Genomic DNA, 26,501 nt, shown 5'->3' on the forward strand with positions numbered 1-26,501 from the left:
ATAGCATATCGGTCTTTCAGTGTTCTTGTAATATTTTCTCATCTTTCAATGCAGATTTGGTAGAAGTAGATAATTAGTACACCTCTAGTGCTTTACCTTTTTTTTTTCTATTCAGTACCATTTCTCCCTCCAGAAAGTGCATCTGAGATTCAGTGTCCGAGTGGGGTTCCGCTGTCATTGGTGGAGAAAGAAGTTAGCTAAAATAATTTTTGTATATCTTTTTCATTTTTATTCTTTCTAATCCTTCCATTTCCACCGTTGAATGCCCTATGTGTGACTGAGCTAAGTTGGATACCTTGCAAAGCTTTCTTTAAGCTAGTTTTACTCTGCACTATTTCTCTGCGTTTTGAAATGATAATGCTCATAATTCATCCATCGTTATTTTTCATTATATTTTACGAAGAAGTTTATATTCTCATTTGGGTTCTACATATATGATTTTTGAATGGCATTATTCTAGAAGTATATTGCATGAATTTTATAAGGGTCCCTGTGCAGATAGTTAAAATCATATGACTGCATTTCATTCTCTTAAATAAGTGTGTGTGAAGTATACAGTATTAGTCATCCATACTGCTATGTTATGTTTTATGGAAGACCCATTTGTTTTTGTTTGTTTGTTTTGGTGAGGCAGTCGGGGTTAAGTGACCTGCCCAGGGTCACACAGCTAGTAAGTGTCAGGTGTCTGAGGGATTTGAATTCAGGTCCTCCACAGACTCCAAGGCCAGAGTTCTATCCACTGCACCATCTAGCTGCCCCCCTCCCATTTGTTCTTAAAATACTTGTTTACAAATTTGATTTTATCTCTTATGTATACTAAAACATGTAACTGGTATAGATAAGAAAAATAACATATTTCAAAAGAATATTTTGTCCTCTTTTGGTTCAGTCATATCTGATTTTTCATAACCCCTTGGACCACAGAACCCCAGGCCCTTCTGTCCTCCACTGTCTCTTGAAATTTGTCCAAGTTCATATTGTTGTTTCCATGACTCTATCCATCTCATCCTCAGCCGTCCCCTTTTCCTTTTGCCTTTAATCTTTCTCAACATCAGGATCTCATCCAAAGGTGATCAATAAATCTTATAAGGAAAGATCGTCCATGTCCCCTGTATGACTCTAAACATTGGGCTATAAACCAGAGTGTGGTTATCTATGTTGACCTGAGAATTTAGCCAGTTCTCAGGAAGATATGCTCTGGGAACCTGGCCATTTCATCAGAACATATCAAGTTAATTAATATTCTAAGATGTTTTGCTTGCTCCAGGAACTTGGCCAGTTCCTGGACCAAGTGAAAACATCTACTAGAATCATGAGCACTTCTGGCACAGGGCCTCCTTTGTTAGAAGCCCTATATAAATCCTAGTTGGGAAAGCTGTCTTTGGATTCTAACCCATGGAGAGGATGCTCTGCCTGGGACTTTCCCAATCGGGACCATGAAAAATTGTACCCTGGGAATCCCTAGCTTGGACTTCAGGTGTTGATGCTTCCCCGAATTGGTGATGTTTTCTTATATTATTGCTATTCTTTGTATTCTTAGCCTGACCATAGTCATATTGCTAATTATATGTTGCTATAAATCTACCTTTTCTATACCTATATTATAATCTTAATTAAAGCTACCTTCACTTCTCTCTCTAGGAGTGTGTCTCATTGTAGGAGCGAATCTGAACCACATTTTTCTTCCTTAATCACACAAAAGATTCCTGTTTTCTTGTTATGTGGCCAAAGCTTTTAAGCTTCAGCTTCAATATTTGACCTTCCAGTGAATAGTCTGAATTAATTTCTTGACTGATTTGATCTCTTTGTTGTCCAAGGATTCTCAAAAGTCTTCTCCAGCACCACAATTCAGAAGCATTGATTCTGCAGTGCTAAAGTTTCCTTATAGTCAGACTTTGGGCTATGTAAAAATCTTGTTTTTCTGTTTTGATCTACAGGATGTAGATGATTTCTTTGAACATGAACGAACATTCCTTTTAGAATATCATAACCGAGTTAAGGATGCATCTGCCAAATCAGATAGGATGACAAGGTCACATAAAAGTAAGTATTAACTTTTTGAAGAGAAACCTAGGATCAGTATAAACTTAATGTAGCAAAAGTTACTTATCATTTACAATTGGCAATTTCCTTAACATAGAAATATTTTTGTTTTTAAATCAGTTAATGGACAAACTGAATGTAAAGACCTGATATAACAGTAAACTGTGGGTGTAGCTAATAAATGCTTAGGAAGAAGGGAATTAAAGAAGTATCTTGCTTGATAATCAGTTAAGTTCTATTCTTTGTGCCATTGCTTTGGCGTACTTAAAAGTTATATTTTAACGTGTCCTTCTTGAGGAAATTTCTGTCTATGATATGTAGTTCTTAAATACAGAGACAGTACCTTCTATACTGTTTCTACAAACAAAAAGTAGTATTCTGAATGGAAACTTCGGAAACTTTAGTGTTTTTTTCTCCCCCAGCTCCCATATTGGTATGCTGAAAAGCTGTTGGTAAATCACTTTGTTTTGCTTTCATTTCTTTGTCTGTAGTATTTACACATGGATAGATATAGATAGATAGATAGATAGATATGTATCCATAGATATATATACATATATGCACACAGATATATACACATATACAGGTGCGTCAATTTTTATGATATTTCTTCGAATTATGATAAATAAAAGCAGGTATTTCTGCATCAAAGAAGGCACTGTGCTCTGAGCCCAGTAGCCCAAAGGAAATGTGAGATGCCCAAGTCTAAAGACATCACCATCCTAGATTTTCTTTTTTTTTTTTTTAAGGCAATTGGGGTTAAGTGACTTTGCCCAGGGTCACACAGCTAGTAAGTGTCAAGTGTTCGGTCTGAGACCAAATTTGAACTCAGGTCCTCCTGACTTCAGGGCCAGTGCTCTATCCACTGTATCTCCTAGCTGCCCTGTCCTACCTGTGATAGAGCCTTTTGAGCTCATATGAGACTTTAAAGCCATAGTCAAAAACACTGTACCTTGACCCCAACATTGGAGATGATTCTCAAGCAATTAAAATGAATTAACCAGCGAAATGAGAATATCTCTGAGTTTAAGTTTACTTGTTTCTTTATCAAAATTCAGAATCATGGCTATGAAAATAGTAAGTTTAGTTTTGCCCAAAATGATGTGTCTGCAAGAGATTTCAAAATGTGCAGAATGAGAAATACATTTCCAAATCTAGGGCTTGTGATGGAGAAAGCTTATTCACAAGGGATTTTTCTTGGAACAACAATAAGTATGTAAATCTTTGATTTGAGGTTGAATAGAAATCTATCCATGAATTATTAGAATAGTAATTGGATATTCTTACGCCATTTTATAAGAATTTTTACATTTATAGAAAACTTTTAATATGAACTACTAATATGGAGAATTTTAATATATGATGAGTTTGCCTTAGACCTCATTCAAGGGGTTTTGTTATTGGTATCACCAGAAACACCTTTTTATAACACATTTATCTGAAAAGTTGTGCTGATGGCATAGGCTTGGAAGACAGTGTTGTAATAAGTCTTTTGGAATTATATAGTAAATCTTCAAAATTTTCTCCTCAGGTGCTGCAGATGATTACAATAGAATTGGATCTTCACTGTATGCATTAGGTACACAAGATTCTACAGATATATGCAAGTAAGCACTTTGGTCAAATAGTATTCAAGATAAAGCAGAGAAAATTTGCTAATTAACAGTCTCAGCCCATATACCTCCAGCTTAGCATATTGAAATTCATTTTTTTTCTCATTCAGCACGTATGTATATCAAGAAGACTTTGCTTGAACGTGCTATATTAGTATTCTGTCCTCGTTCCTGTTCTGTTCAATTATCACAGGAATATGAGACATATATTATTTTCACAGTCTGTTGTCTTTCACTTGATAAAAATTAGCTGATTTTTTTTCTTGAATTCTTCTTAAGTCTTATAGGATATTATGTGCCTTTGAGAAATTTTATTAAAATAAGCAATCAGTTTCAAATTCAGATTCATATTCATAAAGATTATTGTGGCTCAGATGTTGTGTTCTGGTGAAATTTTTTTAACATGACTTGTTTTACATTTTATAATTTGTTGAATATGCATTTGGCAACTGAGAGGTTACTAATATGAAATTAACAATATAGTAGATTGCTCAGAAAGTTTTATTGCATAACTATCCTATGATGAGGGGAGGGGGTGTTTTGGTTTGCTTAAGTTGATTTAAGCTATATCTAGAGTACATTGTAATCCCCACTCTTAATGGAAAAACATTTCAGTTTTTCATCCTTAGGGCTGTTTTTTTCAATTGTAGAAAAAAATTTGAGAGTTAATTATTCTATACCTTTTCCCAAAACCTTCTCTTTGAACTATGATATAACAGTGTTCAGGAGAGATTCAAGGTCCAGAATTTTGAGCAGGGCTGAATATGCTAGAGATTTCACTTTTATTTATTTACATTACTTCATGCAAAAGAAAAACAATTGATTAGTAGTTCATTTTTCACTCCTTTGTGATAAAATATGGGTTAATAGTTGCTAAAGAGATATGGTTTATGTCTTTGTGGAAATGGGAAATTACTTGTTTTATTAACCTTGTTGAGTTATTGACAAGGTATTAAACAGGAAGTTGTGTTTGCCAGAGGTTCTGGCGATGTCGCTTATAAGGTCTAAAACATTAAAGATGTTATATTGATTGCTTCATTCAGCAGACGTTTATTAAACATATCCTGTGTACAGAACATTGTTCCAGGCACTGGGGGAGATAGAAAATTTATGGTTTCTTTGTTTCTGGAAGCTTTGTATAAAACAGTGAGAGCTAAGGAAGAGGGTTATTTCTGGTGGTGGTTTGGAGGGAGTAGACTCAAGACTTCATGGAAGGGGTGGCTTTTGAGTTGGGTTTTAAAGAATTCAGCAGGCAAAGAGGGATAAAAGGAGAGGCAGTACAGAGCGAGAAGAGCTCCTTGTTATCCACATGATCCTATACGTGATGAAGTGCTAATTATCTCTCGTCCTGGAAAACACTACAAAGTCTTCACAGTAAAATATACAGTAATGAGAAGAAAAGAAAAGATTCATGTAATCTTCCATTTTGGAAAAGTGATGCCTATTGCCAAAATTATGACATAGAGCCGGGCAGGCTGCCTTTTGAATCAGTGTATTAATATATGTTGAGGCAGCTAAGTGGCTCAGTAGATATGAGCACTAGGCCTGGAATCAGGAAGGCTTAGGTTCAAATTTGGCCTCAGAAACTTACTAGTTGTGTGACCCTGGGCAAATCATTAACCTCTGCCTTAATCCACTTGAGAAGGAAATGGCAAACCACTCTAGTATCTTTGCCAAGAAAACTTCATGGCATTCTATGATCCCACAGGGTCACAAAGAATAAACGTTACTGAATGACAGTATATGAATGATGAACAATTAATATATGCTGCTAGAATAATGAGTTGAGTCTTGAATTGAATAGAAGCTCAAACTGGAGTTGCATTTGGGAAAATTCATCAACTATTGTTACCAAAAGCCCATCTCAGTGATTTTATATGGTTGCAAATTATGGAAGTCTGCTCTCTCAGAAGGATTAAAATGACAAATATCTCCAAGGGCAGAGGAGAAATTTATCATGACTGTGTGTAGCCTGCGATGTATTGCCAACAAGATTAGTTGATGAGAAACGATGTAGATTGTATTGAATGTCATTAAAGTTGCATGTGACTAGAAATCTAAGTGAGCAAGTAATAACATATCGAGAATTAGAAAACAGGTGGACCACTGAAGTGGCACATTGCTACTCCTCACATACTGTAATGAAGAGCAAGAAAAAGGCCTCCAGAACATTGGATAGATAGTATATGGAGAAAGTACGGACTAGAATTACGTGAAATTTTTAAACATTTATGAGGGAGATTATTTTACTTTGCACACACTAGTATTTCTCTTATTATAGTAATTCATTTGATCAAATGCAATACTATCTATGTTCTTAAAGCTGATGTAACAGTTTTACATTTGATTTCGTTTTAGTATGTGGTGGCGTTACCACCTGGAAGTATAGAAAGATTCTTTGCTAGGAAGTGAGTGAATTCCAGGTGGGAATTGTTTTATTCCTCCATTACTGTATAGAAACAAACCAGTCTTTGGAAATGCTTAAGTCATAGTTTTTAATCATCAGGTATCTGAAGCATTTCTGTACCTTCATTAAGTTTTCCCTTTAATTGAGTGGAAAAAATGAGGTACGTGTTTCACCTTTACTCCTTAGTATTTTATTTGCACATTAACTTTAGAAGGAGATGAATAATTTTGATGAAATATGGTACATTACTAAAGGGTATAAAGATATATGTGTTTAGTTTGTGGTTTAGTATATCTTCTTGACACAAAAGGCTTTCACTGAAAGTTTTGAAATATAGTGATATTTTCTGTAATCTTCCACAAATTTCAATTTGTACATGGATCAAAGTAAGAACTAGTATCCTTGCATATATTGACTAACAAAATCTCTGGCATTAATGATAACTGACATTTAAATCTTGGTTTAAAAATTGCTAAATTCTTTCCAAATATTATTTCAAGCCTCAAAACAACCTTGTGAAGTATAGGTACTTAGAGATGCTATCATCCCTATTCTGTAGTTAAGGAAACTAAGACCCAGAGAGGGTATATGACTTGCCTATTGTCATACCACTAGTAAGTGTCAGAGACAGGATTTAGACCTAGATCTTTCTCACTTCAGGTCTGGCACTCTATCAGATGCTCAGAATTAATTTGGATGTTTGAGCAATTCTGTGAAAACTTGAAATGGAAAATTAATGATATCCAAGGAAGCAACTGATAAAAATCTTTTTCCTTCCAGATTTTTTCTTAAAGTTTCAGAATTGTTTGATAAGACAAGGGTAAGTCCCATTAATTAAGATTTGAGAATCTAAACTCTGTGCATGCAGTAAGACTTTAAGATTCCCTTTGTGTTTTAGCATGAAAGGTTGGTTGTAGTTCAAGAGAATAGATTCTACCGAAAGATATCAAGTATCCAAGAGTTAATTTTGAATATAATACATTTTATTCTTTGCCAAATATTTGTGTTTGAAATAAGACGTGTATTTTTGTTCTTATTATGTAAATACTTATTTTAGTTTGCCTTAATTGTTTCATTTTGGTATGAAAGTATCCCTAAGTTCTTAAAAGGCTGTCAAGTGGACGTCTCACTTTTTTTAAAGATTGTTCTTGGCAAGTCTTACTGAACTGGAAAGGATTCAAATATGGACCTCTTGATATCTGGAAAAAAATCAGAGAAATTCATCACAAGGTTGGCAAGTGTGTGGCACATAGCAAGCACTTAATAAATGTTCATTGAGTCAACCAAAGAAAATCTCTTAAGACAGTTTACCAAATCATAAAAGAGTTGTGATCCAAGTGACTATCCATACCAACAGAGTCACAAGTCTTTGAAGCTTACATTTTACAAAGACTCTTACCAAACTTTTTGTTTTCTTTTATAGTAGACTGGTGGGCTCTTCAAATCAAATGAAATGTTTTTTAACCTTTACCAAGACTTTTGCTTTAGCACGTTGTGATATACTTATCAACAAATGAATGATTATTATGAGTTATTATGTAGGTACTAAACTGTTTGGAAGGCTAAAATCACAGTGGTTACTATCTTAATAATATTGACATGATATCCTTTATGTTTTATATTCTATATGATTATAAGATCACAAGTGCTAGTCTGCAAAAAAAATACTATTTATTTCATTCATGGATGACTGAGCTGGGAGCAGTGATTAATCCTGTGTGTATGTCAGATTTTGACTTAATGTCAGGTGATTTCAGTTTATTTCAGAGACAAATGAATAGAATTGTCTGTTTACAGAAGAAAAAAATTTCTTTGAGTAAGAATTTTTCATGTGTTAGAACATGGTTGTTATGGACATCAAGACTAAAAAAAGATTAGAAATATTCCAGAACCCTATGGTTTCCCTTAAAAACCATTATGGATCTGTCATCCATGAATGGAGCTCAAATGTTTTCAATATATTTATATTTTTAGTCTCTACCACCTCTTAGGGTAACATGTTTACTACCCCTTTGCATGTGAAGTAAATGTATTTGTCCTAAATTTACATATTTCAAGCTTTAAGGGCACTCCTTTTTTCTGGGATTGGTTAAACAAGACGAGGTTCACCGTTTGCCTTTTATGATTATATTAATATTAGATTATATCACTTTTTAGCTCTTTTCAACTGTCGTATGATAGTCCTTTTCTCTTGAAATGTTTTGGTTGTCCTTTGATTCTCTTCCAACCAGTAATATATTTTCCTTCACAAATATTCATAAGTACTTGTAGTAATCAGTAATCACAGCATCGAAAATGAAGTAGCGTTCATAGTAAGCTACAAAGTTAAGAAAAGCAAATAATAGAATGACATTTTTAAAGTGTGTGTGATATTGAAATGAATAAACAGGAATGCAGAAACAATAAATAGGCAACAGGATGGTATCCATTTTTAGACTTGATTTCAGATGTGAAATTAGAAAATCACAATGTTAATTTACAAGATTAGAAAGTAGCATCTATGAAGAAAGGTTAAAAATAAACATGGTATACATATATACACACATATATGCACACATACATAAGTAATGATGATTTTTTTAAAAAACCATCGATTTCTACTAAGGACAGTTAGTTTAATTGGGAACAGAAATGCTTTAAGGTAGATATAAGAAGAAATTCCTGGCAGTGATATTTTAAATTCTAGACAAGGTACAAAGAATCCCTTTCAGCAGTGTCTTTTAAAAATTATGAAAAAGAAACATTGTCTTAAAGAGTTTAGATTTGTTTTATGGTGATAATGTGTTAATCATGATATCTCCCCCCCCCCATGTAGTCATACCAAAACTTATTTATTAACATTTGATATACTCGAGAAGTTAATAATTTTAGACTTTACATATCAGTTTTGAACCTTTTTAGAGGTGCTAATAGGAAAAGTAGCCAAAGTAGCCATTTTGTAGAGGACAGTAGTAAAAATCAATTTTTGAAGTGCTATAACTTTTAAAATATTAAGTATGTAGAAATGTCATTTTCTTTATATGGTTCATCTAGTTCAGTATTAATATAGGATTCTCTTCTATAACATAGCCAACAAGTAAGCATTTGTCCTCAGCTTTAACATTTCTAGTGAAAAGTAATTCCATCACCTTAAAAGGCAGCCTATTCCATTTTTAACAGCTGTAATAGTCATATTCTTTATACTGATCTGAAATCCAGTGTCCTATCTTAAATTTATTGATCCAAGTTTGGAAAAAACACAAAATATACCTAATCCTTCCTAATGACTCTCCTTCAGCTATTTAAAGAAAACTATCATTTTCCTCTCAAGTCTTATCTTTTTCAGGCTAAACACATTCCCTTACTTTAACCAATTCAATGTATTTTTTTACATTATACATAACATAATAAACTTTCATCCATCTTATTAATGTTTTGTTGCTAACATTCATGTAACTGAGAGGGGACTCCACAATAGATAAGAATTGTGCATCCTGTGAGAAACTTAAAAGATTTTCCTGGTTCTCTAGATGAGGAGCCTAGGACAGAATGTTTGGAAGTATATGACATATATGTTCTACTTCTGAGCATTTTGGATAACTAGAAATTCTGGATCATGAGTATCTAGATATCAGACATTTTACTACTTCTAGATGTACCTGAGAGTCTTCCTAATTTCATTTTGTAGCTGTTTGGAAAGAAGACAATATGAAGTTTTGCCTTTGCATAAAATAACTTTCCTTTATTATAAAAATCAGTCTAAAACAGTTAAAATGACGAAGGTGATAGGGGATCATAGGAACATAAATCTAAAAGCCCAAAAGGACCTCAGAGGTTATCTGTATCTGGTTCAACCCCCTGATTATACAGTGAATTAACCTGAGGCCCAGCAGGGTTAAATGACTTGCCAAAGGTCACTTTCAGTTTTTAAATACTTGAAAGAATAATCCTTTTTCAAGCATTTTTATTCTAGACCATTAATATGGTCAATACACTAATTACAAATCATTACTAATTAAGCAGGTAGCCCAGGTACTTTTAATAATAGAACACCATTAATTTGTTTACTGTACTTGTACTAAATAAAATTCTCTAATCCAAATTTCTTGCTAATTCCAACTGTATTACCTAGCTAGTCAAAAAATTAGTGAGGTTTTATTGAAAAAGCAACCTGCAACAAATATCTTGTTTCATAAGTAAATGAAATCTAATAATGAAATCCTAATATTTGTTAGGAAAGAACTTTAATCAAAACTGTAATAAAGGATGGAACTTGGAAATTATAGATAATGGAGAGTACCTATGCCCATTGCATTATCTCAGGCAAGTTTTTGATAAGTGCTAAGTGGGTCAGTTTGTCATTTAATAAATGTCTATAGTAAAATAATCATTTTTGTTTATAGCAAGAACTATATACATTAACTAGACTTGCAGTTTCACTTAGACTGAATATGATTATAATTTGTGCATGTGTATTTTCTCACATCATAAAGCTAGTCAGTTCCTATGTTAGGTAACAAAGTTTTGCTTTGGAATAGCCAAAGGAGTTTTTTGTAGGGTATGCACATAAGAATATATGTTGGGCTTTAATTTGTCCAAGTATTAAATACCAAAGTATATTGTTTCTATATAGTGTATAGATTCCTGATAGTACTTTTAATTTGTATCTTATAGAAGACGATCTAATTTGTAACTTTAAAAACTTGGTGGCAGTGTATTTTTGTGGTATCACTGTGTCATTAATTGAAATATATATATATAGAACTTAAACTCAAAAGGCAGAGTGTTCTTTGTGGTATCACTGCAGTTTTAATTAAAAGTATAATTTGCTAGAATAAAAAAACTAAAACAAATTTGAGAGGCAACACAGTTGAGAGCTGGCCTCAGAGTGAGGAAGACTCGATTCAATACCTGGCTTTGTAACCATGGGCAAATAATGTAACACTCTAGTGTTCTAGGCAACCTAATTAGGATAGAAGTTGCAGAGAAGGTGCTGACCTGCACTGATAGAGGGAGTTACACTTAGCTAAGAATTCCCTATAGCAATGAAGTCACTATATACAGATATGTAAGATGAAATGTTATAGGGATAAATTTTACCCTTTGATTTAAAAAGCCAGTTTCACAAGGGTAAGTTGTAAAATTCATGACTAAGCAACAAGCATTTGAAAACGACTTGGTGTTTTAACAAACTATAAATATAGCAGTGTGATGTAGCAGCCAACCAAATAAAATAAACAAATATAATGTGAGACTGAATTAAGAGAGGTGTAATGTCTGGTACTAGAAAGATGATACAGTCCTGTTAGACTCTGCCCTAGTCACACCACCTTTAGGACAAATATTAATAAGCTAGAGAGTGGCCAAAGGAGGATAGCCAAGATGGTGAAGGATCCTGGCATTACGTGATGAGGACTAACTGAAGGATCTAGAGATGTTTACATAAGAGAAGACATCATTGCTGTTGCTAAGCATCTGAAGGGCTGTTGGGGAAGTAGTAGATTTGTTACATTTGGCTCCCAGGAGGCTGGATAAAAGTGGCAAAGAGACAAATTTAGGTTCAATATAAGATAAAATTTAACTAACATTTAATTTTTGAAAAACGGAAGGCCTTCCTTGTAAGTCAGTAGGTTCTTCCTAATTTGAGATCTTCAGGGAAGGGTTGAAGGACTACTTGTCAAATAATATTTAAGTGTGAGTTTGGCTAGATGAATTCTGAGGTCTCTTCTAACTCTGAGTTATGTAATTCTATGAAAGTTAATCTGCCCAAATTAGCTGATTTTAGTTTCTTCTACTGACAAAGAATAGACATGGGGAGGGAGAGTATTGGAGAGTATTTTGAAAAATATATTTTTTTAAAATATAACTGTTTTCTATAACTATTTAAATTTCTTGCAGTAACCTATTAGGAGTCCTTACCCTTTTTTGTGTCATGGATACCTTGGCAGTCTGGTAAAGCCTCTGAACTTCTTCTTACAATGTTTTTAAGTACATAAAGTAAAATACATGAGATTTCAAAGTAAAACAATTATATTGAAATACAGTCACCATAGTATTTAAAAAACAAGTTTATGGACCCAACATTAAGAACCCCTGAGGTAGAGGGAGCTAATAGGTGTGTGTCTGCTTACAGAAACAATGCTTTTACTCTTTCAGAAGATAGAAGCACGAGTATCTGCTGATGAGGACCTCAAACTTTCTGACCTTCTAAAATATTACTTAAGGGAATCTCAAGCTGCTAAGGTGACTTTGTTGTTCAGTGTTCTTTGAAATGTTTTATGAGAGAGTATAAACATCATTAGTCTTATGCCTTATATTCTGTATACTCCATCTCTAAAACTTCCGCAACTGCAGCCAAGAATGGTTCCTGTGAATTCTATAAATTTCCACTAAGTTAACCAGAAATGCCTCCAAACAAAAACATTTTGGGTCTCTTAAGAAATTTCTAATTTGCTATGTCTCCACTGAGGAAAAGAAAGTCATTGAAAAGGCTTTCTGGCATTTTAGCTTCAGGATATTTATTTAAACTTTTAATAATGAGAATGAAAGTGACTATGGGAATACTTTAAATGCTGCCTAATAGCATCAGAAAGTCCAGATTTAATGTTAATTTATGAAGCAGGTGAGTCTGAGTACCAATGCATACTTATTATTTCATAGCAAATTCTCATAAAGAGTATACAAAATTATGCATGATATTTCATTTTGCAAAAATAATTTCTATAATAACTGGTTTTTAATAAATCATGTCATGTAAGCTGCTTAAATAGAAAAATGCAATAGAAAATATAGTATATAGGAGATAACTGAAAAAAGTCATTAAATCAGAATTTTCAATAACCATAGCAAAAAAAATCACCTCAGATACATTTATTTTGTGAAATGTACTGTAATTTCAAAATAGTTTAGTGTTTATTTATAACTAAAGAGAATCTGATTTTTAAGCTTAAAAATGTTGAATTTCTTCATCTCATGTAAATGTAACTCAATTTAATTCAGAAAAATATTAAGCATCTGTTCTATTCATGTCATTGTGCTAAGTAAAAATCTATTCTCATTCAACAATTTTGAGAGACAAGATTTATAGAATGCTGGCCTCAGGCAGACGTAGGTTCCAAATCCTGCCTCAGACACTTACTAGCTATGAACTTAACACATGTTGGCAGGTCATGTGCAGCACCTTTGTGTACTGCAATTTCATCAGCTATTAAAGGGGGATAAAAGTAGCACCTACCTCACAAGGTTCTTGAAAGGATCAAATGAAATAACACGGAAAATGTTTTTGGAAACCTTTAAGCACAGGCTGTGAAAATTGCCAAGAAAATCCTTATTTCATGTTAAACAGAAGGGGTTCCTCCCTTGTAAGGACTAAGAACTAGACGTAAAAAATGAAGTGTGTTTACTGAAGCTATATTTTCAAGCACACATCTGTATCATCTTAGAATTTACGAAAGTGCTGTCATACATTTCATATTGCTTCATTTTCACAGTATGTGTGAAATGTGGTAAACATCAATTTTTCCCATTTTGTGCATGAAGTTGAGGCTCATTCATGTTTGCTTATATGACTGCCCAAAGTTAATAAATATCAAAGAGGGGCAGGATTCAGATTTATAATATCTGACTTGTAGTCCACTACTAAGAAAGATGCTATTCTCCTTTATAACACATGTATCTTTACAAAAAAAAAATCTTCACTTGGAACTTTAGCTTTATACACTCTTAAATTTATTACTTTATAATGGAATTTATATTTCAAATTATTTTTTCTGCAATTAAGATAGAAATGTTCCATTTTTCATTATTTTAATGTTTCTTAGTATTAATAACAAGATTTATGCATATTTACACACACTAAAAATGTGTCTTTTTATGAGAGAGCTCTAAATTCTTTAACTAAACAAAGTGTTCTTTTTCTTTTCTTTGTATTTACATGATGAAAAATTAGTGAAGTCTTACAAAAACCAAAATTTTTTCACTTTAACTGATAAACTAAATGATTGAAAATAATAACTGTGAGCTTGTGACATGTATTACTTTGGAGCATGCTATTTTATAGGATCTCCTGTACAGAAGATCTAGGTCACTAGTGGATTATGAAAATGCTAATAAGGCACTGGATAAAGCAAGAGCCAAAAATAAAGATGTTCTACAGGCTGAAACCTCTCAGCAAGTGTGTTGTCAGAAATTTGAAAAGATATCAGAATCTGCAAAGCAAGGTACTGTCTTTGTAATCTTTGTTTACAAGAAATGTCCCAAACCAATAGGTAAGTTGAATTTTAAATCTTAACTTCTTTCTTTTGTAGAACTTATTGACTTTAAGACAAGAAGAGTTGCTGCATTCAGAAAAAATTTAGTGGAACTAGCAGAACTGGAACTAAAACATGCCAAGGTATTAAGACATTTTAAGAATATCAGTCAAGTGGGGCAGCTAGGTGGTGCAGTGGATAGACACCGGCCCTGGATTCAGGAGGACCTGAGTTCAAATCTGCCCTCAGACACATAACGCTTACTAGCTGTGTGACCCTGGGCAAGTCACTTAACCCCATTGCCTAGCCCCCCAAAAAAAGACTATCAGTCAAGCTGTTTGTAAATACCAGCTGAGCTATGAAAAAGGACAAAGAAAGAGACTTGGGTTAGAGTTTCATTAGTATAGGGAACTCCCAGTGATGAAATCGTATACCAGTTCAGACTAGCATCCCCAATGCAATGAAATGTCTCTTCCTCTGCTCTCCCAATTTGTTGTTTGTTTATTTAAAGGATTATTTATTTTTAAAATTTTGAGTTCCGGATTCTCTCTTTAACCCCTCCTTAATCCACTGAGAAGGCAAGCAATATGATATCAGTTACACATGTGAAAACATGTCAAACATATTTCCTTATTAGCCATGTTGCAAAAACAAGCAAGAAGAATAAAGTGAGAAAATTACACTTCAATTTACAGTGAAAGTTTATCAGTTCTCTCTGCAAGTGGATGACATTTTTCATCAAGAGTCCTTTGTAATTGTCTTTGATCATTGTATTAATCAGAGTAGCAAAGCTTTTCACAGTGGATCGTTGTTAGAGTATTGTAACTGTGTAAAATGCTGTCCTAGTTCTTTTCACTTTACAGTAGTTTATATTGGTGTTCCCAGGTTTTTATGAAACCACTCCCTCATCATTTTGTATAGCATAGTAATGTTACTCTGTCAAAAATCATATACCCCAACTTGTTCAGGCATTCTCCATCAATTTCCAACTTTTTTGCACCACAAAAAGAGTTGCTGTAAATATTTTTTTTACATGTAAGTTTTTCTTTTTCTTTGATCTCTTCAGTATTACTGAGACAAAGGGTATGCATGGTTTTATAGCCCTTTGGGAATAATTCCAAATTGTTCTCCAGAGTAGTTGGATCAGTTCACAACTAAACCAACATGCCTGTTTTCTCACGTCTCCTCCAGCGTTTGCCATTTCTGATAAGTGTAAAATAATATCTCAGATTTTCCTTTCTCTAATCAATAGTGATTTTGAGCATTTTTTCAAATGATTATAGATAGCTTTGATTTTTTTTTTCCTTATTGAAGATGCCTGTTCATATCCTTTGACTATTTATCAATTGGGAAAATGGCTCTTATTTTTATAAATCTGACTCAGTTCTATGTTCTTAAGTTATTTCAGTAGTGTTCAACTATTCATGACCCCATTTGGGGTTTTCTTAACAAAGGTACTGGAGTGATTTGCCATTTCCTTCTCCAGTTCATTTTACAGATGAGGAACTATGGAAAATGCCCAGGGACACACAGCCAGTAAGTGTCTGAGGGTAGATTTGAACTCATAAAGACGTGTCTTCCTGATTCCATACCCAGTACTCTATGCAGTACACCACCTACCTGCCCATTTCTATATTCAGTATATATTTGAGAAATGAGGCCTTTATCAGAAAAACTTACTGTAAAAAAAATTTGTTACTCTTTCATTGGCTATGGTGCTTTTTAGTAAAGTGAAGTTTACCTGATTACCTCTTTTAATTATGCCATTTTTTGCTTTTGCTTTGTTTGAGTTCATGATTGCTACCCCTGCCTTTTTTACTTCAGCTGAAGCATAACAGATCCTGTTCCAGTCTCTTATTTTAACTCTGTGTATGTGTCTTTATTTTCAGACATGTCTCTTATAAACTCCTTATTGTTGAATTCTGATTTCTAATCCATTTGGCTGTTTTATGACTAAGTTCACCGCATTCACCTTCACATTTATGATTATTTAACTGTATTTCTCTGCATCTTATTTTCGTCTATGTATCCTTCCCTCTTTGTCTTTTTACCCTGTCCCTCCTCAAAAATCTATTTTGCTTCTAACCACTGCCTTCCTTAATCCACTCCCCCCCCTTTTATCAACCCTTTGTTTTTCTTATTCCCTTCCCCTCTTACTTCCCTATTGTATAAGATAGATTTATATATCCAACCGAGTATGTGTGTATTTTCTTTTTTGCTCTTTGAACCAATTTAAATGAGAGTGAGATGTAAGCGTTGCCCACTCGCACCCTTCATTTTCCCATCCACTATAAAAGCTCTTCCTTATGGTTTTCTTTTGCATGAAATAATTTTTCCCCTTCTCCTTTCCTCCTCCCAAGGCATCCCTCTTTTTCACTCCTTTTTTTCTTTTTTTTAGGTCATCAGAGCATAATTGACTTAGATCATTTCCCTCTGCCTATCTACACTCCTTCTAACTGATAAATAATAATAAAGTTCTTAGGAGTTACCTTCCCACATAAGAATGTAAACAGTTTAACCTTAATGAGTGCCTTATAATTTCTCTTTCATGTTTACCTTTTTATGCTTCTCTTGAGTCTTGTATTTGAATGTCAGCGTTTCTGTTCAGCTCTGGTCTTTTCATCAGTAATTCTTGAAAGCCCTGCATTTCATTAAAATATTTTTTCCCCTAAAGGATTATGCTCAGTTTTGCTGCATAGGTTTTTCTTCATTGTAATTTGCCTTCTGGAATATCATATTCTAAGTCCCTCCTCTCCTGTAATGTAGAAGGTCCTAAATCTTGTGTGATCTTGACTGTGGCTCCATGGTATTTGAATTGTTTTTTCTGGATGTTCGCAATATTTTCTCCTTGACCTTGGAACTCTGAAATTTGGCTGTAGTCTTTCTGAGAGTTGTCATTTTGGGATCTCTTTTCAGGAGATGATTGGTGGATTCTTAACATTTCTGTTTTACCCTTTTCATCTAAGATATGAGGCAGGTTTGCTTTATAATTTCTTTCTTTCTTTTTTTTTTTTGCTTTATGATTTCTTGAAATACGGTGATGAATAAATAGCATGAAATTTACAATGTTTGATGTAATGTGATAATTTTTTAAATTTTACTTACAACTTATTTTCTGCATTGTAGTAATTTCACCTTTAAGACTCTCCAAGGGAACCTTTCTCTCTACATGGTATTGAATCTTTCTTTGTAACAAATTAAAACACCTAAGCAAATCTAGTAGACAGTGCATAATTCAATAATATGAAGGAAAACATGTTCCATCAGTTCTCCTGGACTGACAGCGCCACTATAGTTAATGAGGTTGATTTCCTTTGAGGGCCATTTTTGTTTGTTATTGGATTATAGTGACAGATATAGATAGCTTTTTGTGGATATGTGGTTGAGAAACATGTAGAGAGATATAGGAACACAGCTGGAGGGGAATTTTTAAGTTGGATAGACTGGGGCTTGTTTATAAGCAGTAGGGAGGGAAATGAAGATCATGAATTAGAAAGGGAATCTGCTAGAGAAGAAAGGATAAGATGGTATCAAGAGTATATAGGAATTTGGAGGGGAGAAGATCACTACTTCAGAAACTGGAATAAAGGAAAAGACTGAGGTCTGGTTTCAAAGGGTTTTTTAAAAAAATATAGAGAATGATAAGAATGATCTCAAGGCAAATGGTATCAGTTTTCTCAAATAAGTAACAAAGTCATCAACTGAGAAAGGAGGGAGAAGAAATAACAAACTTGAGAAAAATTTTGGAATAATTGCTATGGACAGTAGCATAGAGAATCAGTTAGGGTGGAGTAAGAGGATTATTTTGCTGTATATGGAAAGGGCACAGTTTAGATCAGCAAGTCTTAAACTTTTTTCCATTAAACCAGTTTAAGAAGCACTGGTTTAGATAACTTAACTTTGTAGTGAACCTTGTTTACTTGGTTTTATGATTTTTCTCCATCTCTATTCAGTAGCAGTAGTGGAGTTGGAGTGGAGGCAGAAGACAGGAGTACTAAACCAGAGTTGCTGTTAGTTCTAAAGCACTAAAGCGGGTAATGGAGCCAAGAAGACAAGAGTAGAGGCAGCAACCCAGCTGAATTCTCCCAAGATTTCCCTCCAGGCAACTTTTTAAAAAAACTTCTGATCAAACTCTGGAGTATCAGAGCCAAAAAAAAAAAAAAGGTCAAGGCAAGACATTTTTCCAGGCCAGGACAACTTAGGCAAGTGGGGTCTGTGACACCAGGGTGGGTCCAGGATGAACTGCACACAGCAGCAATACCAGAAGTGGGTCTTAGAGGCATCTGTGACAACAACCGCCTTGAGAAGTCTTGATCCAGAGATAGGGGATTGGTCAGCTGGTCAGAAAGATTGCAGGGGGCCCAGAGGTGACGCAAGGCACAGGACTGGAAGCTGTGTGGCAGTTCTGTTGCCCATATATAGTTCTGTGATGCAGTTCTAAGGTGAAGAGCTTCACTTGTGGATGATCACAAAGGGGCAGGGGCACCCTGGTCACTAGTACTTGTGACCGCAGGGGAACAGGGGCCCTTTTGGATAAAGACCAGAGCAAAAGAGATTCTGCCCCTCACCCTGAATCACACCACCTTGAAAGCACCAAAAACTTGCAGACTCCCAGAAATAGCTCTGAAAACAGTAGCACAAAAAAGCCGAAAGCTTGGAACAGTGCCTTTTCCACCCCCAGGTAAACAGAGCCAAACTTTAACATAATAGTTCAAAGGCTGGAAAAATAAGCACCAAAAAAAAAAAAAGAATGAACTTGAGCATGAAAAGCTACTACAATAGCAAATAAGAACACAACACAAAACTCAGAAGAAAACAACTATAAGCAAAACCTCAAAAAAAATGTTGATTTGACAGAAGGCCAACAAGAATTCCTTGAAGAGTTAAAGAAAGAGATGAGTGATAAAGGAAAAATTTGGAACAAAGTTATTGTGTGGTACAAGAAAATTACAAGAAGAATTATCTTAGTAAAAGAGTCACATGTGTGCATGCGCATACACACACACACACACACACACACACACACACACACACACACACACACTCTGAAGAAAATAGCACCTTAAAAAACCAGAATTGGCCAGATGGTAAAAGAGGCATAAAAATCTGCTGAAGAAAAGAACTCCTTAAAAAGCAGAATTGGCCAAATGGAACTAGAGGTACAAAAGCTCATGAAGGAGTAATTCTTTAAAAATTAAAATTGTGCAAGTGAAAGCTAATGACATCATGAGGCATCAAGAAATGATAAAGTCAAAAGAATGGGGGGTGGGAAGAAACTGAAATATATCATTGGAAAAAGGTCTGGCCTGGAAAATAGATCATGGAGAGATAATTTAAGAATTACTGGACTACTTAAGAGCCTAGACATCATATTTCAAGAAATAATTAAGGAAAACTGCCCTGATATCTTAGAACCTTAGGGTAAAATAGAAATGGAAAAAATTCTATCCATCCCTTCCTGAAAGAGATTCCAAAATGAAAACTCTAAGGAATATTAAAGTACCATGGAGCTACAGTCTAGATTACTCAAGATGTTGTGCCTTCCACTTTAAAGTAGGAGGTATACAATATTTCAGAAGGCAGAGGACCTAGAGATTACAATCAAGAATAACCTACCCAGTAAAACTGAGTGTAATTCTTCAGGGGAGGGAAATGGATACTTAATTAAATAGAGTAGTTTCCTGATGAAAAGACCAGAACTAATTAGAAAATAGGACATTCGAGTGTAAGACTAAAGAGAGGCATAAAAGGGTAAACATGAAAGAGAAACCATAAAGATTAAATTGTTTACATTCTTATATGGGAAGATGATACATGTGACTCCTAAGAACTTTATCATTATAAGGGCAGTTAGGAGTCTATGTAGAGGGCACAAGTGTGAATAAATTACATTGAGATGGTGTCAGAAAAAAAAATGAAGGGATGAAAAAGAGGGGTACATTGGGAGAAGGGTGAAGGGAGAGGAAGAATGGGGGAAATTATCTCACAAAAGGGATGTGCAAAGAGTAGCTTTTATAACAGAGGGGAAAATGGTGGGTTGGGGGGCAGCACTTGAACGTCTTACTTTAATTGGTTCAAACAGTGAAGAATATCTGTACACATATAGTTCCATATAGAAATCTATCTTACCCAACACAGAAGTAGGAGGGGAAAGAGATAAAAGAAATGGGCCTGAAAGGGAGGGGGTGGGGCTGGGCTAATAAAAGGGAAGGCAGATTAAGGAAGGAGTGGTGAGAAGCAAAATAGAGGAGGGGCAGGCTAAAAAAAAAAGGGTGGATAGGCTAAAGAGAGAGATGAACAAACAAAAAAGAAAATCGGATGAAGTGAAATACACAGTTAATCATGACGTTGAATGAGATCAGCTCATAAAACCAAAGATGATAGTAGAATGGATTGGAAACCAGAATCCCATGTTATTAACAAGAGACACACTTGAAACAAAGACACATGCACAAAGTTAAAATAAAGGGCTGGAGCAAAATGCTTCAGCTGAAGTAAAAAAGACAGGAGTAGCTATCATGATCTCAGGCAAAGCAAAAGTAAACCTTTCCAGAAGATAAACAGAACAACTATATTTTGCTAAAAGGTACCATCACCAATGAAATAACATCAAAAAATTTGACAGCAAGTTTGTCTGATAAAGACATCGTTTCTCAAATATATAGAAAACTGAGTCAAATTTATAAAAGTAAGAGCCATTCCCCAATTTATATGAATGATCAGAGGATATGAAGAGTTCTCTGTGGTGGCAAGAATTGGAAATTAAGGGGTTGCTCATTTGGGGAATGGCTGAACAAGTTGTAGTATATGATTGTGATGGAGTACTATTGTGATTTAAGAAACTAGGGGAATGGTTTCAGAAAAACCTGGGAAGATTTATATGAACTGATGCATAGTGAAGTGAGCAGAACCAGGAGATTATTGTACACAGTAACTGCAATATTGTCAAGATGATGAAGTGTGAAAGACTTCCCTACTCTGATTAATACTATGATCCAAGACAATTCCAAAGGACTCATGATGAAAAATGCTATCCACATCCAGAGAGAGAACTGATGAATATATGGAAATGTGTTTTGCATGACTTTGCATGTAAAATTGATATAATATTGCTTGCCTTCTCAGGGGGAGGAGATGGGGCTGAATAGAAGGAGAGAATTTGGAACTCAACATTCAAAAAATGTTAAGAATAAAATTTTAAAATATGGGAGGAAATGAAAACTTAAGGACTGGGAAGGCTGGGATGTTGAGGAATTGTGAGGCTACGATGTTTGAAGTAACATCAACATATCTTCATGTCCCCAACTGGCTGCTTTCCTCTGGACTTCATTAGAATCTCATCCTGCAGAATTACATCAACTCCTAAACTTACACCTGCTCAATACTCCTTACTTCTGTGTCCCCTCCCTTCCTCTGATTAGAGAGGATGGAGAATTGACAGTAGAAAGCTCCTCCCAGATGCTGTATTTAAGGAAGCCACAAACTGGGCTTTCATCTTCTTTTCATGTGTTGTCTTCCCCATTAGCTTCTTGACTGTCTTTTGCCTTTCTTTGTATCTCCAGCCCTTATCACAGTGCCTGTCTGTCAGATAGTAGGTACTTAATAATTGTTTGTTAACTGACTGACATGTATGTTGAAATCCCTTAGTGGAAGAATGGGGGTATAAAAGAACATCCCACTGTGCATCCAAGGGGTATACTAGTGTACTGAATTTCTTGAGAAAATTCATAATCTGATTCTTTGTCCCTCTGCTTATCCAATTAGTGTATAGTAGTATAGTGGTACTTGAGGTTCAGAAGACCAGAGTTTGAATCTTATCTCTTGTTATAGTGTGATCTTAGGCAAGTCATTTGACCTCTCTGTACCTTAGTTTCCTTACCTGTAAAACAATATGGTTGAAGTAAAAGGTGTTTTTGCACCACTAGTTCTAAAATTTTATGATTTAATGAAATTTGTTGAAGAATCTAATATATAATTCAGAATTCATAAAATCGTCATTTTATTTAACAGTTTTCTGTGGCTTGAATTAACTTTTGTTTTCTATATTTTCTAGGGTAATTTACAGCTGCTGCAAAGCTGTCTGGCAGTGCTAAATGGAGACACATAAATTACACTCCATGTTCCTGTTAACAAGGGCTGCCTTCCTTTGTATTTTATTATTGTTGTTGATGGCCTCCAAACATTTACAGGGCATTGGAGGAAAAAAGTCTGCTGACAAAATGCACATAATCTTCTGATTTTAAACAATGGATTAATACTACTCTCAAATGATTCCTGAGTGTATAATGCAACTCTGCTCAGAAATACATATATTCACATGTACATTTATTTAATCACTGTATACTTTTCTTGTTCAGAAACCAAAACTTGTTTTCTTGTGAAAGTAGGCAATATAATTATGTTCATGTTATAAGTATACTTATGTGTAGCTGCCAGTCTTATTTTTTGAATTATCCATTTGATCAAATGGGATATACATTTCCTTTGGCTATTTTTGAGTACTGTTATCATAAAGCATTATTTTCTCATGTATACTTGCAAAGCATCTTGATTTGGCTTATTTTTAGTTAATGAACATCTCCTAGAAGTTTTAGAACAGATGTTATGTGATCTCTCGTTATGATTTTTGAAGAAAAGCAAATGCATTAGTATGTTTGCCTTAACTTGTAGACTAATCCTTATTATTGTAAAATAAACAGTGATAACAGTGATATTTTTTAAACTATGTAGTCATTGTATCACTATAAAATTTTCAATTGCCCTAGTAAACCTACTCATTTGTTAGGCTTTACAACGCAGGTTCAGTTTTTAGAAGTGTTATATTGAACCAAGCACACCAGTCCCTTTGCAAAAAAAAGTAAGGTACACTTCTGCTCTCTTAAAACATTCAAAGATGGAATTTGGATAAACCAATTTAAATATCTAATTATAAAATATAGAAGCACAAAGTTGACATTGGGAATTACAGAGCCTAGATTTGGATTTAGTCATCAAGCTAGCTATATGGTTTATGCTAACTAACTGCCTGGTGCTTGATTCCCCAACTTCTAGTTTGATTTGATAAGAAAATGTTTGGTAGATTTTGGTTGCAAATCAGTTTATAGAAACCATATTAGTTGTCACAAATTAAAATTGGTTTTGACCTTTATAATGTGAATGACCATTAGTATGTTTACTGGCTTGAAGTTACGTTGGGTTCAGTTTGATTGTCTCACTTTTTCTGACCATTCTTTCCTTTGAAAGCATAGTTATTTGGGGTTAGGAAAAAACCTAATGAATTGGTTAGTTTACTTTCCCTGCATTTGTAGCAGGTTTGTTTACATTTTCCTAAACCATTCCTGATGAATGCCTAATCTCAGTCTCAGATATTTCTAGTGCTGGTGATTCTACAGTCCATTTCTACATGTTCTGTTGCCTAACTTGTTTCTAGTTAAATTTTTTTAACTTTCTTAACATCCCTGATAGCATTTAAGCTGTTCCGTTGTTGTTGTTGTTGTTGTCGTTGTTGTCGTCTGTCATAGTTATTATTGGCTAAGAAGACCTAGTGTTTGGTCCTTTGTGTAACTTTCTTTGATGAAATAGGACCATAGCTTCTGGATTTTAAATACAATTTCACTTACTGCCTTGGTGGCCTTGGGCATGTTACTTAACCTCTGCCTCAATTTCTCCAGCTATAAAAGATAAATTTGCCTACCTCACAGGGGTGTTGTGAGGATTAATAAATGTTTTAAACTATTTTGAAAATATAAAGGTACTATGTGAATGCTAAACAATAATATGGAACTAAACCTGCAAAATCTGGGCATCTACTGTTAGTTATGCTTTTTATACTAAGGTTGACCTTTGTTCTGGTTAGGAGAGGTATTGTAATTTTCACTTTGCCCTTCCTGGCATGCTGAAAATTTCTTGTATTTGGCAGTGCTTAATTAATAAATAAAAGTATTCATTATTTCACAGAGCCTTCTCCCTCCCTTTAACAGAATCCATATTCCACTCAAAGGGTTTATGTATTCCTTTCTCTTTAATTATTTAAACTGGAAAGGCTCTTCTATCCTTTGTATATAGGGTGCCATAATAATGGTGGCTAACATTAGTCACGTGGCTATGAAAGTTTATTTTTGCCAAAAATAAATTATTAGCTTTCCCTTCAGGGTGACTAAACATTTATTGCCAATTCTCTAAAATCAGATTCACGAAATGGTAAAAATCAACCTTTGACTAGTCAGCAATATGGATGGCTGTATTATTAACCTAGTCTTCAATTTGATCTTTGATCCATAAACCTTTCTGTTATAGGAAGGGCTTGAACACCAGCACCCTCTTAGTTTTGCTTCAGTTTGGGGACAAAATGAAGCACTCAAAAGTTGCTGAACATCTGACAAAGGAAATTAACTGCCCTAACAATAAGAATACAGTGGCATTTAGTAGGCACTGGGCCCCTCCTCCCCCTGCCCCAATCTCTATCTTAAAATTTATTGGTAAGTCATCAGGGTATGATAACTCACATGATCTCAGGCACCACCAAATCTGAGAGATCTAGATTCTTAGATTTAACTGAGATTTCTTATGTTACGCCTTTTGACCAAGAAGGTATGTCAGGGAAGTTGAGACCAATCAGGTTGTATTAGGGGAAGGAAGCAAGTTGCATCAGGAAAATGGTGATCTTTTCACCCTTTTTGAAGAAAATGTAAGTATGATACTCCAGAGATTTGTAAAATAATCCACCTTTTTTAACATTTTGTTGTGTATTTTAGGGGACATAAAATCAGAAATCATGTGTATATTTTAAGTTACTCTATGCTTAAATTTAAGGAAGCTCCAATTAGACCTTTTCTTTTATCTTCAAGTAGTTCCTCCACCTCTTCTCAATCTGTCACATCTCTTGCCTCACCTTCTTTCACATGTATAGCTTAATTATTTCCTTTCCTCTACCCTGAATTCCTTACCCACTGTCCTTTTGCCACTCACCTCTCCCCAACCCTGAATTACCCCCTCCACCTCTGCTCGTACACCACTGCTTCCAAATAGCACTTCAGGTCATAAGTAAGCTTACTGTTCATAACAAATCGGCTAACTAATCTCAGCTGGGTCATGCTCCACCAACACCTCTGACACCAGCACTTCTCTGCTGAAAGCAAGCTGGCTTCTTTTTGCACCACTTAACCAAAACTTGTCTCTAAGACTGTCAGTGATCTCTTACCAACTAAATCTGATGTCTTCTCAGTCCTCATCCTACTTGAAGACTATAGCATTTAACCAACCCCTTCTTGATACTCTTTTTGACTTCTATAACACTGTTCTTGCCTACCTCACTAACTGCTTTTGCAGTCTTCTTTACTAAATCATCATCTCTTTCCTGCCCAGTCACCTCTATATGCTTCTTATAGGTTCAGTTACCATCTTTACACAAATGCCTCCAAGTTCTTTATATCTCTAGTTTTACAACAACTATCTCCTGAACATCTCCATCTGAATGTCCCATGAGCCCTTCAAACTCAATATGTCCAAAATAAAATTCATTATCTTAACTCCCTCCCTTGCCCCAACTCATGTCTTCACCAAATATCAGCATACAGAGGGCTTCATCATCTGTTTGTCAATGTAGATTCACAACCTTGGGAGGTTTTTTTTGTTTTTGTTTTTGTTTTTGTTTTTGCTTTTTTGGTGAGGCATTTGGGGTTAAAGTGTCTTGCCCAGGGTCACACAGCTAGTAAATGTCAAGTGTCTGAGGCTGGATTTGAACTCAGGTCTTCCTGACTCCAGGGCCAGTGCTCTATCCACTGTACCACCTAACTGCCCCCAGACCATTATCACTTGCCAGAACTATTGCAGTAGCTTCCTAACTGGTCTCCTTGCTTTCCTCCTTGCAAATCTACCCTCCACAGAGCAGCCAAATTAATCTTCCTGGTGCTAAAGTCATTCCCCTTCTCAGGAATCTGAGGTGGCCTCTTTATACAGTGAAACTGGCATTTCAAGGCCTCCACAATCTGGCTATAGCTTATTCTTTTTCAGAATTATTTCACTAGTATTCCCTTTCGCACACCTTAGTAGCCATATGGGACTACCAATTTTTTTCTCACATTTAGCATTCCATCTGTTGCTTTTTTGCACAGGGTGTTCCCTGTGCCTTGCAACCACTTCCTCCTCACCTGTACTTTAGAATTTTTAGCTTACTGTAAAATAACTTACTACTCCGTGTAGTCTTTCTGA

General features: G+C 34.9%; 1 protein-coding gene across 1 annotated transcript in view; it reads left to right on the forward strand.

The window, feature by feature from the left end:
- SNX6 (sorting nexin 6) overlaps nucleotides 1-24,247 on the forward strand; it is an 81,625-nt gene extending 57,378 nt beyond the window's left edge. Inside the window, exons 8-14 of the mRNA XM_021004809.2 lie at nucleotides 1,938-2,043; nucleotides 3,575-3,650; nucleotides 6,844-6,883; nucleotides 12,199-12,285; nucleotides 14,102-14,261; nucleotides 14,349-14,434; nucleotides 22,345-24,247. Coding sequence (XP_020860468.2) covers nucleotides 1,938-2,043; nucleotides 3,575-3,650; nucleotides 6,844-6,883; nucleotides 12,199-12,285; nucleotides 14,102-14,261; nucleotides 14,349-14,434; nucleotides 22,345-22,398 — 609 coding nt within the window. The 3' untranslated portion in view covers nucleotides 22,399-24,247. The remainder of the gene's footprint in view (nucleotides 1-1,937; nucleotides 2,044-3,574; nucleotides 3,651-6,843; nucleotides 6,884-12,198; nucleotides 12,286-14,101; nucleotides 14,262-14,348; nucleotides 14,435-22,344) is intronic.
- Nucleotides 24,248-26,501: the final 2,254 nt, after the last annotated feature.

The sequence above is a fragment of the Phascolarctos cinereus genome, unplaced genomic scaffold, assembly GCF_003287225.1.
Source record: "Phascolarctos cinereus isolate Bilbo 61053 unplaced genomic scaffold, phaCin_HiC Scaffold_3;HRSCAF=262, whole genome shotgun sequence".
Taxonomy (NCBI): domain Eukaryota; kingdom Metazoa; phylum Chordata; class Mammalia; order Diprotodontia; family Phascolarctidae; genus Phascolarctos; species Phascolarctos cinereus.